At 48.7% G+C, this 15381-nt stretch overlaps 1 protein-coding gene across 1 annotated transcript in view; it reads right to left on the bottom strand.

Moving 5' to 3' along the window:
* ADAMTS17 (ADAM metallopeptidase with thrombospondin type 1 motif 17) overlaps window positions 1-15381 on the bottom strand; it is a 330513-nt gene that overhangs the window by 254798 nt on the left and 60334 nt on the right. The window contains exons 4-6 of the mRNA XM_064375802.1: window positions 10417-10500; window positions 9240-9397; window positions 2167-2210 (exon numbers count right to left, since the gene is read on the bottom strand). Coding sequence (XP_064231872.1) covers window positions 2167-2210; window positions 9240-9397; window positions 10417-10500 — 286 coding nt within the window. The remainder of the gene's footprint in view (window positions 1-2166; window positions 2211-9239; window positions 9398-10416; window positions 10501-15381) is intronic.

Genomic DNA, 15381 nt, shown 5'->3' with positions numbered 1-15381 from the left:
TACTGAAGGCCACACAGCCTGGAGGCCAGAGCTGGGCTCGGTGTAGTGCAGAGGCTTCCAGGAGAGAAGTGCAGGCAAGGGCTACATGATTGATGGGTTGTGTCTCCGCGGGGCAAGCCAGGAAGGAGGAGGAGCAAATAGCAGAGGCGACCCCGGACTGGGGTACTGTGACCAAGGCTGACCTGTGAACCCGGGGACAGAGCAGCCACTCCTAGGGACAGCACATGCCTGGCAGCCCTGTTGACAGACAGAGGTCAGCCCATACACATCTCCATGGCCCCGACCCGACCTAGGCCTGCATCAGCCAGCCCTCCTGGGAAGCATACTTCACATGGCCTTTCTCTAGCAATCCCTCACAGAGACAGCCCCCAAATAACAAAGCAGGAGTTGGCTGCTTGCTTCGTGACACCTTGCTCTCAGATCTGTTTAGAGGACTAATGAAGTATAATCTATTAAAAACCATTTTGCGCTGGGCACAGTGGCTCATGCCTGTAATCCCAGCACTTTGGGAGGCCTAGACAGGTGGATCACAAGGTCAAGAGATCGAGTCCATCCTGGCCAACTTGTGAAACCCTATCTCTACTAAAAATACAAAAATGAGCTGGGCTTGGTGGCGGGTACCTGTAATCCCAGCTAGTCGGGAGGCTGAGGCAAGAGAATCGCTTGAACCTGGGAGGTGGAGGTTGCAGTTAGCCGTGATGGTGCCACTGCACTCCGGCCTGGGCAACAGAGTTAGCCTCAGTCTCAAAAAAAAAAAAATCATTTTGTAAACTCTAAAATGTGACATGAAAGATAGTTATCATTACATTAGATTTCAAAGGTTCTTGTGAGGCACCTAATCCAAAGTGACCATTTGATGGATGAAGAAACCGTACATACCCAAGGCCACCCAGCTGGCACGCGCCAGAGCCAGAACAAAGGCTTGGGATGACTCACTGCCAGGGCTCCATGAGCAGCTCAGCTGTTCCACATGTGAATTTCATAACATTATGTATTTTTCACACCTATATTGTTCTCTTTGATTTTACTACAATTCTAAACATACACGATTCATAATTTTTATTCTGGCCACGCAACATGGTATTTCGCCCTCCCGATGAACAAAGGTTTGTGTTATGGCAGGCAAAACTGGACACGCCCTTGGCATTTCCCATTTTAACCAAACACTCTGTTCCTACACTCAAAGAATGGTTTCTGTTTGAAACCCAAGAGAGGTCAAGAGCAAACCAGGCAGAACTGAAGGCGGGTGAGAAAGGAAAACAGCAGGGGAAAGGGAAGGGGAGGGGAAGGCAGAGGAGGGGGGGGAAGGGGAAGGAGGAAGGGGTGTTTCCCCAGCACTGCATGCCACTTTCAGTGTTGTCACACTCAAAAGGGACTAGCCTGGCAACAAGGCAGGTGGAAGAGATCAGATTTTTTTTTTTTTTAAAATGGAGTCTCACTCTGTCACCAGGCTGGAGTACAGGAGCACAATCTCAGCCCACTGCAACCTTTGTCTTCTGGGTTCAAGTGATTCTCGTGCCTCGGCCTCCTGAGTAGCCGGGATTACAGGTACATGCCACCACACCCAGATAAATTTTTTTTTTTGTACTTTTAGTAGAGACAGGGTTTCACCATGTTGGCCAGGATGGTCTCAATCTCCTGACCTCCTGATGTGCCTGCCTTGGCCTCCCGAAGTGCTGGGATTACAGGCGTGAGCCACTGCACCCAGCTGAGATCAGATGTCTTATAATACAGTCACCCTTCATCTCTTAGAGTGAAGCTCAATAAAGGTCATTTGCATGCATGAGAAGAAACTGCTAAGCTTCCACCTCACGACCACAACTGTGTAACTTAGCGGGCTGCCTCTCCTGCCTGGGTGACCAAAATGCCCAGAGCCAAATGCAGCCCCAACTGCAGACACCTTGGAGCAGCCTGGTGGCTCCTCCCCTCGGCATCACTTGTCGTGTCTTCCTTACCGACCCTTCATCTAGATGCCTTCTGCCATAAACAACTTCGAAACATTTCAGGAAAATTAAAAAGGGAAAGTCAAAGATCAGCCTACAAGAAGAGAGGCAACAGAATGTGCGGCGCTTGTTTGAGGAGGGTTCCTCCCCTGGGGTCAAGGAGTCTCCTGATTCCCCCAGGGTGTATCAGCCCCTCGGATTATTATTTCAAGTCTCAACTTACCAACAGTGTCACACGGTTCATCTTTCTGTACACAGAAATCCGTCCTAAAAAAAAAAAAAATAAAAGCTGTCGTCAGGTACATGCAGTATCCCCAAGAATGGGAGGAGAAAACACTGTCAATTACCCTCAAGTAGTCATCCCATGAGGTTATCCTTCCAGTGGCCACAGGCCACAGTGCACGGTAACAGGCAGCCGCGTTCGGCAACAGTAACCCATCCAGATTTCCCAGGGGTAGGTCCACTTACACCACACGAGACCCTTCTTTTACAGATGAATTATTCTATAGGTAACAGTTGCTGGAAGGACTCCTTGCAACGGCTGAAAACGTTTTGGAAGATGTCTGCCAAGTCACTGATCAGAGACAATTCTCAGACAATAGCATCTAACTGCAGTGGCCTCCCCAAGCCGCTCTACTTAAGCAGCAACTGGTTTTTAATGCTGTGTGTCACTTTTACGATAAGACAACAAAAGGTCATTTTTAAAAACTGTATTCCTCTACCATGCAGCCATAAAAAAGAATGGGATCATGTTCTTTGCAGGGACACAGATGGAGATGGAGGCCATTATCCTCAGCAAACTAATGCAGGAACAGAAATCCAAACACTGCATGTTCTCACTTGTAAGTGGGAGTTGAATGAGAACACATGGACACACGGTGGGGAACACCACACACCAGGGCCAGCTGCGGGGGTGAGGGAGACGGAGAGCATGAGGAAGAACAGCTAACGGGTGCTGAGCTGAATGCCTAGGTGATGGGCTGATCTGCACTGCACACCACCATGGCACATGTTTACCTATACAATAAACCTGCGCATGTACCCCAGAACTTAAAAGTTGAAGGAAAGTAAAATTGTATTCCTTAAATCTCTTCAGGATCCCCTGGGTGGGCACCTGTGGACCAGTGAGACAGCAAAGATGCTTGAAACCTGGTCCAGCCTGGTTCTGCAGGTACAAGGGGTTCATCTGGCCTCTCGTGGCGAAACCAGGGGCCTGGGCTCTTCCTTTCTAACAATGGAGCATTCCCATGGTTCTTTGTAAGTTTCCATGGTCAAGAGTTGACCAGACAGCTGGCTGGGGCAGGACTCAGCCTGGGAGCCTGGTGAGGAGCCACACCTGGCCCAGATGTGGCCCCTCCCGGGCCACATGCCCACCTTCTCTCAGGGCCCAAAGAAAGCTTGAGATCCACACTTTCCAAAACCTCACTCCAAAACCAAAACGGAGAAGAAATATCACAGAGATGAAAAGGCCTAGTGACTTGATTTTTCCATCAGACTCCCTTTTAGAAGACGAAGGAACAGGTGATACAACTAGCACTGGCAGACAGGAAGCCAATTAAAATTAGGGGCACAGGTGTGCTCACCAGCCCAATACCTATCTAGCTCCAGTCCAACGTTACTAATCCAGCACCCTTCCCATTCCGGTATTTTGAGCAAAACACACACACACACACACACACACACACACTCTCTCTCTCTCTCTCATACAAAGACCAGGCCGGCCTAAGACCTTGCTCCACGGTTTCTCAGAGATGTGAACAGGATGTGTTTAAAGCTTTGCCCCGTTGTCTTAGCTGAGCAAAGGGAGAAAGGGAGAAAGGGATGGAGGCCTTAGTCGGACAGAATGGAAGTGAAGCCACAGGCCAAGGCCAAGGCCAAGGCCAAGGGCGAGATGGGTGCCATTTTGGAGACAGCCACCCCTGTTGGCGGAGGACTCCCCCTCCGCGTGTTCTCCCATCCAATGGCTGCCCTGAGGGGAAACAGGCAGTCTCAAACGACAGACCCCGAGGCATCACCAGCTGCTTGACCCGAGGAAGAGGTGAGAGGTGTGTCCAGCTCAGGGAGGGACAGTACACTCAGTTAGAGGCCTGTCTGGAAAAGGTCAGTAGAATCTAAATCTCTTCTCCCCTTCCTGTTCAAGGCCCTTTCTCAGAAGAGAAGCAGCAAGACACCTGCCTGCAGGGGCGGCTTGATCTCCAGGGATCCTGGCTTTGTTCCGTTCATTATCAGGGGCACCCACATTTTATATCATCCCACTGCCAACTCATGTCAAACTCCCAGGCAGGGACTGTGGGGTTCACTCCAGGAATGAAAAAAAAAGGAGGGCTAGACTCGGCTCCCAGCCCCTACGTCCACTGAAACTCCAAGGTGCCTTTCTCAAGGCTGACGTGAATCTGTAGGGCAGGGCTGGCTTTGTGGGTGTCTAACCCTCGCCCTGGGCTAACGCTCTGGAGTCATGGGGTCCCATGTTTTCATTTTGCACCAGGCGCCACAAGTTACGCAGCTGGTCCTGTGCATAACCCACAGGCACACAGCTGGGACTTCATACATTCTTTGATTAACTGGCTGACGTTTCCAGACCCTTTGAATAGGCCCTGCAAGCTACCCGGCAGCCATGGCCTCACCAGCGTTGCAAGCCGTAGAGCAGAGCACCAACTTCCATGGATACCTGCTGAGACCTCACCACGAGCAAAGCCTGGCGAGCGGGCTCCTAGGCAGAAGGTGGAGGGCGGGCGTCCCGGGAAGCGAGACAGTGTTACAATGGAGGGGACAGTCTGGCCGGAGGGATCCTGGTGGTGCAGCCTCGGGCCACCTGTGTCTGCTCTGGCATCTCCCGGGCACTCTCACCGGGAGCACAGGCCCAGGCTCAGGGAGGAGTCCTGTGTTCTCAGCTTCCTGGGTCAGTGAAGCCCTGAGGCCTCTGTGTGGACTCCATGTGGTCCCAGGCCCAGTCCTCTCAGGGGTCCTTCCTAGTCGCAGACGCAGCTGCAGAAAACCCGGCTTCCACCGCTCTGGCTCAGCAGCTCCTGCTGGACATGACATCATGCTCACGTCCTCCAGGGCAGCCACCTGTCAGGGAATGTCTGGGAGAATACACTGTCCGGCTCGGGCACAGCCCATAAGGGGAAAAAAGAACCTTAAACAGGAGGAAACCCTCACGTTGGCCGGTCCTAGCTCAGGACCAGGAGGCTGTCCCCCGAGTGCAGCCCAGCCCGGGCAGCCTCAGCTCGGGTTACGGTGGGAGGAAAGGACGGCTTCTCCAGGGCGGCAGCTGCCTCGCACCCAATCTCCGTGTAAAAACATCAGCCTGTTATCATCCCAACCTAGGGAATTGCAGCTCTCTACTTCTAGTTATTAAACACGGCTTCCCAGCCAACTCAGCTTCCTGCCCAACTCCAGAGCTGCCTCCCCCGTCCTTGAAAGAGATCCTCAATTTAACATCTGTGAGGACCCACAGGACAGGCCATGCACTGATCCGTTCAGGCCAGTAGCCCCACGGCAGCAGGTGAGATGGACTATGATTGCTGACGTAGCTTCAAGGCATCAGCCGTAATGTAGAAGCAAGCTCAGGCTCCCAGGATGGCGACAGGTAACAGCTATGCAAGAGGCCAATCGAAAGCTTGTTTTCTCTGTCCCTGGATGAGGACACTGCCCGTGCCCCCAGCATCCTCACCCAGAACCACTCCCATGCAATTAGGATCCCTCTCCAATGTGCTTAGTTAGAACAGAACATGTTTATTATAAAATTTTTTATTGTACTAAAACATGAACATACAATTTACTATCTTAACCACTGAGTGTAAAGTTCAGTAATGTTAAAGCCACTGTCACGCAACCATCACCGCTATCTACCTCCAAAACCGTCATCCCACATTGAAACTCTGTACCCACGAAATAACAGAGCTCCCCACTCTCCCTTCTCCCTGACCTCTAGCAACCACCGTTCTTTGTCTCTATGAATCTGACCACCGTAGGTACCTCATGTAAGTGGAAGCCTGCAGCATTTGTCCTAAAGGTTCATCCAAGTTGCAGCCCGTGTCCGAATCTCCTTCCTTTTTAAGGCTGAGGAATATTCCCTTGTACATAGATAGCATGTTTGTTTATCCATTCATCCATCCATGGACATTTAGGTCACTCCCACCTTTTGGCTGTCATGAATAACGTTGCTGTGAACATGAGTGTCCAAACATCAGAGTCTCTGCTTTCAATTATTTGGGGATTCAGTTCTTTAGGGTTCAGAAGTGGGATTATATGGTAACTCTCGTTTTGATTTTTTGAGAAGCCATCATATGGTTTTCTAAAGTGGCTGTACCATTTTACGTTCCCATCAATGGTGCACAAAAGAGTTCTAATTTCTCCATATTCTTCCAATACTGGTCATTTCCCGTTGTTTTGTGTATTAGTCCGTTTTCACGCCAGTGATAAAGACATACTCGAGACTGGGCAAGTTACATAACAAAGAGGTTTAATGGACTTACAGTTCCACATGGCTGGGGAGGCCTCATAATCACGAAGGAAGGCAAAGGCATGTCTCACATGGTCGCAGACGGGAGAAGAGAGCTTGTGCAGGCAAACTCCCTCTTGTATAATCATTAGATCTTGCGAGACTTCGTCACAATCCCGAGAAGAGCACAGGAAAGACCTGCCCTCACGATTCAAGTATCCCCCACCAGGTCCCTCCCACAACACGCGGGAATTTAGGATGAGATCTGGGTGGGGACACAGCCAAACCATGGCATTTTGTTTCACGGCAGCCACTGTAAAAAGTGTGAGGTATAGAAAAGAACACTTCTACACAAAATATTTCCTCTGTATTAAGTTGGGAGGGTGGAAAACGAAAAGAAAGTCTAATTCACAGCACCTTTGCAGTGAGGGTGTATCACGACAGCTGAGGTCTTTTTGTAAAAGGGCTAATACAGATGCTTTGTCAGCAGTCATCCTGGTGACATTTATTGCCTCTGGAAAACAAATGTCATTCATCCCCAAATCCAGACTACTTACAAGTTCCTTCTGCACTCATTGAAAGGAAACAGCAGGAAAGAGACGACATCTTTTTCAATACAGGGAAAAATTCCCATGAGCTATTAATTATTTAACAAAACACAAGAAACTGCAGATTTTCTATAGTATTCATAAAAACTATATTCAAAGTAGAAACCGTGGGAGTTCAGCTGCATATTCCACAGATGACGTTGTTTAGAGTTCCTCTAGGAAAATCTTTCAGACCAAATATAATTGCCATTTGGAAAATCAGCTCCATTAACTTACAATCGCGCACAGACATAGTTCCCAAGGACTCCTGCTTGCTCCCCAGATTGAATCTGTGCTCAAATCGTGGTACCCTTAACCTGAACACTGCAACACCCAGGGCATTCTACAGAAAGCCTCACAGTTCCCAAAGGCCACTGCCAAGTCACTCAAACAACAGCAGCCTCTGGCCAGTGGGTGTGGGCGGCCCCCGCTCTTAAGGAAGGTGGTGCCTGGAGGCTCCCAGTGCTCACTGGAGTGGGCAAGACCAGGTCAAAAGCATACACCAGATCATGTTCACCCCTCGGTCCTTGATGCCTGCTACTGCATCAGCCATATCACAGACAATCAGAATTACCAAAGACGCTTTTTCCACAATGTCTCTTCAATAATTCTGATTGTCTACGATAGGGCTCATATATGGATTATATATTTAATCATACTCTGTAGAAGCAGGAAGTACTCTCCTAAGGGATTGCCACACACAAAGCACACTGTTACATGTGTGACAAAGCACGCTTAGGGCTGGCAATTGACAGACCTCCACCGAGAGTGAGCAGGCATCTATTTGGTAACACGTAGTGGCATTGTGTCTATTCTGGGATTTTCTTCTTTTTCTTTTTTTGAGATGGAGTTTCGCTCTTGTCACCCAGGCTAGAGTACAATGGCACGATATTGGCTCACTGTTACCTCTGCCTTCTGAGTTAAAGCGATTCTCCTGCCTCTGCCTCCCAAGTAGCTGAGATTATAAGCCTGCACCACCACACCTGGCTAATTTTTGTATTTTAGTAGAGATGGGGTTTCGTCATGTTGGCCAGGCTGGTCTCTAACTCTTGACCTCACGTGATCTGCCCCCTCAGCCTCCTAAAGTGCTGGGATTACAGGTATGAGTCACCGTGCCCGGCCTATTCTGGGATTTTTGAAAGGAACGAAAGCTGCACTGTCCGGTGTCTGGGGCAGGGATCATAGAATTTCCCCAGATGACTTTGAGACGTCATGGGGCTCAGAGTTTGCAGCACATGGCCTGAGAGATGCAACCAAAGGCATTTCTTGCTCAAAACCAAATGTTAAGTGAGATTTAACTCTACGTGGAGGACCAGTTGCGGTGGCTCACGCCTGTAATCCTAGCACTTTGGGAGGCCAAGGCAGGCGGATCACCTGAAGTCAGGGGTTCCAGACCAGCCTGGCCAACATGGTGAAACCCCATCTCTATTAAAAATACAACAACTAGCCAGGCATGGTGGCACACGCCTGTAATCCCAGCTACTCAGGAGGCTGAGGCAGGAGAATCGCTTGAACCCAGGAGGCAGAAGCTGCACTGAGCCAAGACTGTGCCATGCACTCCAGCCGGGTGACAGACAGAGACTCAGTCTCAGAAAAAAAAGTCCCTAACATTCAATGTTAACATATTCCTAGCAACTCTAACTAAAAGCTGGTGTTTTTAACCTAATTGATTAAGTTATTAAGAAGTATTTCTGTGTATTTAATAAAGGGAGATTTTTGGTATGAACAAGTAACATGTTGTTTATGTTGTTAAAGTCAAACAACCAAAGAAAAATCAGTGTTCCTCAGAGAGGGCCGAGACATAAGGAAAAATGACACAGCCACACTGACATCTGCGGATGTAACCCCCAAAAAGAAATGGTCCAAGTGCTAACCCTCAGCACCTGCGAACGTGACCTCATGTGGAAGAACCACTGCAGGTAGAATCAAGTTAAGATGTGGTCACACTGGAGTGAGGTGAGCCCCAGTCCAATGACCGGCGTCTTCATAGGAAGAGGGAAGTTTGGACAGAGAGACGCGCGGGGAGAATGCCGTGTGAAAATGGAGGAGGGACACGAGGGACACAGCCACATGCCCAGGCACCGTACCTACCTCAGAGGTGGATACCCCGATGAACCCCTCTTACTGATGAGGAAAGCGAAACCCAGACAGGTGGCCCAAGGTCCGATTTCCAAGCCTGAATTCCCAACAATGTGCCTGTTTCCTCTCTGAAGGGAAACATCTTTTCCCACTCACATGTCAGTTACAGGCCAAATCCCGTTTTACCTGGTCACAAACACAGCAGCATCCACCAGGGGCGGGTCATCCTTCCCACCGGGAACCTGGTTGTTGCCCAGGTACCGCGCTCCTCCATACTCCTCGTTCTGCCAGTGACAGAAGCTCTCCAGGGACCGCTCACCATGGTGCCCAATGTACAACTTAGCCTGAAAGAAATCGGGGGACAGTTAGAGACACAAACACCTGGGAGGCCAGAGTTTAGATCGAGACTATGGCAAGAACGTTAAGGTGGAGACAGTCACTCGCTGAGACACCATTTAATGACTCACGGCCCTCTAAAAGCCTGATGCTAGTGGGTAAGCAGCATAGCATAAATCTGCAGAGACCATCAGGGGCCTTACATATAGGTATGAATGAAGACAATGCTATTAAAAAAAAAGCATCTTCTTTTCTTCAGACAGAACAGTATCCCAAACCAAGCAATGCTCCCTCAGTCTCATGGTGATGAAGCTGACTCGCCAGGTAACGTCAGCACATGGGAAGGTGCTCCACTGAAAGACCAGAAAATAATGCTGCTGTGAACCCAACCTGGGGTCAAAGCACTAATGCAGTTTCAGAAGGGAAGCCACGGGGCCAGGTGCGGTGGCTCATGCCTGTAATCCCAGCACTTTGGGAAGCTGAGGCAGGCGGATCACAATTTCAGGAGAGCGAAATCATCCTGGCCAGCACAGTGAAACCCTGTCTCTACTAAAAATATAAAAAATTAGCTGGGCATGGTGGCAGGTGCCTGTAGTCCCAGCTACTCACGAGGTTGAGGCAGAAAACTCGCTTGGACCTGGGAGGCAGAGGTTGCAGTGAGCCAGATCACACCACTGCACTCCAGCCTGAGTGACAGAGCGAGAGTCCGTCTCAAAGAAAAAGAAAAGAAGCCACAATGTCAGAGACTTCCCCACCAAGCTTTGGACATAAACTAGCCGCACCATGCAAGAGCCTCGGGGAGAGGAGGGGGATGTGTGTGGGCTTACCGCTCAGGGATCCTTGAGATTCTCAACAACCCACCCTCACACCACGCTCCCAATACTGATGCCAGCTTCCCTCTCACGCTGGCAAAGCCACAGAGGGCAATGAAGACACCCTGGAGCCCCACTTAGCATTCAACAGCAACTGGGAAGCTCTGGCCAGGCCACATTTTCTGCATGCTTGAAAGGTGCAACTGGGGACTCACCGGACGTTGTTGTAGCAGGACAAGCTTGGTCACCTGAATATTAATTTTAATCCCCAGGCTCTGGTGCTGAAACATATTGTACACCTATCAAGACAGAGAAAAGGTATAAATATAAAATTTTTTTTAAATATAGTAGTATCCTGGATGGGAACTTGGGAGAGAGAAAAGAGATTACTTAAAAATAAGGGAACATGAATGAAGGGCAGACTTTAGTTTATAACAGTCTATCAGTATTAGTCTGCTAATGACAAGCAACATACCATGCTAACGTGAGAGGCTCACATGGGAGAAACTGTACAGCAGCTCTCTGTACTAACTCATCAATTTTTCTGTACATCTAAAATTGTTCTAAAATATAAATTCCATTCATAAAAATGTTAAAAATATAGGTTGTGCTCTTCCAGTACTAAAAAAAACTAAAGAACAATTATGTGAAATTCAAAGGCCAGTGTCCATACGTAAACTCTTATCAAAACAAAAAATACAAATACAAGAAACATAACCCAGATTTTATTTAAAAGGTTTTCCGGGAAAGCCGAAAATTTCCTTAAAAATGAATTTGCCAAAAGAAAAATGTATATGAGAAACCTCTAGAATCACACACATGTAAAAACATACATATACAGTATGCTTATGTATACCTATTAAGCTATGCCGGAAATATACAGAAAAAACATGTACAGGAAAGGTAGTTTTGAAAAAAGGAAAGGCCTGTTAGATGATTCTGGCAGAAAGCTGAAAACTTCCATTCTGGGCTTTCATGCTTGGGGCTAAAAGGGGACCTTCATGAAGGGGATGGGGGAGCCAGATGCCTCGTGCACGCCAGCCTGTGTCATCACCAACCCTTACCACGCCCACCAAAATTGGCATCTCCACCACTCTCAGCTGGGAAACAGGAGAACCAGTTCATCGAGGTAAAGCCACCTTCGTGAGACCCACAGCCAGTCACGACAACTTGATTCGAACTCAGCCCTGTTCAGCCAAAAGGTCTACATTCCTTCTTTATTCCCTAAAGTCCCATTGTAACCAAAGTTTGTCACTGAAATAAATTACAGTAACAGAAAAGGACCAATCTTTCTCAATTTTGTTGCAGAACTTAATTGTAAGGACCTCAACATCAAGCAGTCACAGGAAAGTGATTCAAGAGGAAGAGACGGGAACTTGGAATCGGGTGAAGGATTCAAAGTTGACACGGATGGAACACGCCCACTGCAGCTGACAATCCCAGGGCGTTATAACTCTGCCAAGTTCCTTTTTCGTAACTCAGAGAAAGCAGGACGTGAGAGGTAAGCGGAGAGCATACTAAAGACAGAGGCAGCTGGAAAGTGTGGAGGGAACAAGAATAGAATCTTTTGAATATTCTACTTGGTTTTTACCTATAGACATAACGCAGGTAACACAGGAGGGAGAATTTTCCAGCAGGAGCATTAAAACTTTCTCCAGCTGGTGCTGCGTTCACGCTATCAATACATCAGCAGCGGCGGCAGGAAGCGATGATCATAGTAGACGGCACAGCCAGGGTCAACTCAGGCCAAGCTGAGCAGCCCAACGCGGCCGCACCCAGCCCACAAGTGCTGGAAGCCGGAGACGCAGTGTGTGAGCATCTCCGTGACAAAGGCATCAGCTTTGTCACTGCTTTAATTTCACTCTTTGAAAACCATTATTACAGTTAAAAAACCTATCTTTGTGTGATGTAATATTCTTTCCCACAAGTAAAAATAGAACACATCCAATGTTCTGTTCTCACCTTTGTTATTTCCAAAATCTCCTTTGCTCATGAACAAGTAGCTGGTTTTTTGTTTTGTTTTGTTTTGTTTTTTTTAAATACTGGACCATCCACAGGCCAGTTCTGAAGTCATGTATTCATGACCTATCCCCAAGCCTGGGAGAGGAGGGGGGAGGCACCTAACTTGCCTCCCCTCTCCTTGTTCCTTGTTTTGATAGTTCGAGAACCACCCAATAATTTTCCCTAAAATATTCAGCATCAGACCTGGGTCCAAACCGGTAAACTTCAGTTCAAAACACGAAAATTAGGAAGAAAGAAAACTTGAAGTCATGACGGAGGAAATTCAAATTGCAGTGTTGCAATCTGAGATTACATACCGAAATCTAAACACTGCCTGTCATGTCAACCCCAGTCAAAACCAAAAACATTAAAGGATACTACAGATTTAAAGAAATAAAGGGATAAAGCAATCCTCAGTGATATTATGATATGCCACAAAAGGAAAGACCGCAAGGAAGGATGCAAATTTCAGGAAGAACCAAACTGTAGGAATAAGCTCCGTTGTCAAAATCACCCATTTTCTCCTTGCCAGACTGATGACAGTTCAGAGCACGCCATACACCATTAACCCAAAGCTCAGTCACTTCCCATGGAACAAATGCCACCAAAAAGATGAGAGATGGAAGGGGGATGGAAAGTTTCATGCTCCAGGGGCTGGGGGGAAGCAAAAATGGGAAGGTGGGTACAGAGTTTCAGTTTTGCAAGATAAAAAAGCTGTAAAGATTGAACAACAAGGTGAACGTAAGAATACTTAAACGACACAGCTAAAAATGGCTAAGATGGTAAATTTCATGCTAAGTGTATCTTACTACAATTAAAAGAACAAAATTAACTCATTAAAAAGCTTCATGCTCTAAATATTTAATGAGTACAGAATTTCAGTTTTGCAAGACAAAAAAGCTGTAGAGATTAACTGCACAACAATGTGAACGTAAGAATACTGAAGCACACAGTTAAAAATGGCAAAGATGGTTAATTTCATGTTAAGCATGTTTTACCACAATTAAAAGTACATTCATGCTCTACTGTTCTCTAGCAAGCCTTGTAAGAAGACATATTTCCTCTTGACATGTAACCAGGGTACATGACACCCAAGAGAGCAGGTACCGAAGCCTGAGCATGGCTCAAGCACTGTCACCTGCCAGGTGCTGACCACAGCCTCCGACAAAGCTCAGAGCACAAGGCAAGGCACACACACAGAATCTCCCTTGAGGTCCTGAGGTCCTGCGCCAAAGCCAAGCAAGCCAGATGAAAATCCACTGACAGCCACAAAACACAAGGTACAAGCCTCAAAGACATGTAACAGAGTCTCCTCATCTTTTTTTTTCCCATGGAAACTCATGCTCAGGAGAAGTCTTGGAGGCAATGGCTACATGATGTTTAGAGAGACACCTGGTTGGGGAGGGAACAGCGCAGCCAAGAGTCTGGAAATTCTGTCTCCGGCGTCCAGCTCTGGCTGTGTCCCAGCAAGTGTTCAGAGCCCTGGCTGCGTTTGTCACATTTCCTTGGCAGCCTAGGGGCCTAGCAGGGTGGATCTGCTGCCAGCAGCACACTATGGCTTCTCTGGCTAGGCGACGTGGGGACACAGTAAGGGAAGGGCAGACAGGGACCAGAGAAGGAGCCGTGGTTGGGGACACAAGGAGAGGAGCTACTCACCACGCCAGGCTGGGCTTCGCAAGGGCACCTGCTACCTGTATGACCTAAGGCCTCCCCAGGGACAGACAGGGACCTGTGGGTGACACTCTCAGGTTGCATACACTGCTATTCAGACCCCTCAACAGGAGGGAGCTATGCTCTGTAGCGCAGTACCCTGTGAATGGGGTCCCCAAAGCAGCAGCAGCATCAACATTACCTGGGCACTTGTTTGAAACGCACATTCTGGAGTCCACCCCAGCCCCACTGAACCAGAGACCCTGGGGGTCGGCAGGCCATCTGTGTTGAACAATACACCCTCCCCACCCTGCTCCAGGGCCTCCACACCCCCCGGAGTGTGGGAACCAGTGAGGGCGCTAGCACTGTGCTCCTCTTGCTGGACACCAGAGAGAGGCTTGTTGTCTCTTTCACATGGTAATTGAGTAAAATTGATGTCATTTTCCCTCCATACAGAACTTGCCTGGAACAGCTCAGGTTTTTCATTCCACTCCACAGTCGTTAAGGAAGCTAAGAACAACCGAAGCTCTGTGAAGCGGCCCCATTTTTCAGTTTGGCTGCCCACACCCAGGGTTTCTGGTATCAGCACCACCTGTTTCCGTCTGCAATTTGTTCTTTAAAATATTCCCGCTGCTGTGTCACCACCACCCCAACCAGAGGAGAATCACATGACATGCACACAAATGCGCCACACACAGCACATCTGGAAAACCCGTAACAGTGGGGCCGCAGCACCTCTGCAGCTTGGGTCAGCTCGGGCACCCGACCTGATGGAGGCTTGGGTTGGGTGCAGTGAGTCACGCCTATAATCCCAGCACTTTCGGAGGCTGAGGTGGGTGGATCACGAGGTGAGGAGATCAAGACCATCCTGGCCAACATGGTGAAACCCCATCTCTACTAAAAATACAAAAAATTAGCCAGGCGTGGTGGCGCGTGCCTGTAGTCCCAGCTACTCGGGAGGCTGAGGCAGGAGAATCACTCAAACTCGGGAGGCGTAGGTTGCAGTAAGCCAAGATCATGTCCCTGCACTCCAGCCTGGGCAACAGAATCAGACTCCATCTTTAAAAAAAAAAAAAAAACACAATCCAGAGCGCATCACTCTTCTGCTTAAGCCCACGCAACAGCTTCCCACTCCCTGAAACGAAGCCGCTCTCCACACCCTGGTGTCCAGCCTGCAAGGTCGGCCTGCCTGACTGCCTCTCACGGTGCCCACCACCTCCCTCCCCATCACCCACAAGCAACCAGCTATTTCTGTGCCTCTCCAACGCCAGCCTAACCCTCACTGGCTGACTGATCATGTTGGCTTACTACCTTCCCCTCTAAGGTCACCTCACTCCTCGCAGAGAGGTGGCCCCGATACCCCTGTCGCTGCTGTCACTTGGTTTTCTGCACAGCACTTACCATGCTCAGGCTTTCCTTCTCACCGATTTGTGTGTTGAATGCTGTCTGTCGTTCCTACGTAAGCGCCATGAGGATGAGACCTCCAGTGGTCCCTACTCTAACCCAGAAGAGGACAGGAGGGTCCCCAG

Source organism: Aotus nancymaae, unplaced genomic scaffold (assembly GCF_030222135.1).
Source record: "Aotus nancymaae isolate 86718 unplaced genomic scaffold, 86718_ANA_hifiasm-v0.15.2.pri h1tg000014l, whole genome shotgun sequence".
Lineage (NCBI taxonomy): Eukaryota > Metazoa > Chordata > Mammalia > Primates > Aotidae > Aotus > Aotus nancymaae.
Note: the sequence above shows the minus strand (reverse complement) of the source record. Positions and strands in the feature narration are given on the sequence as shown.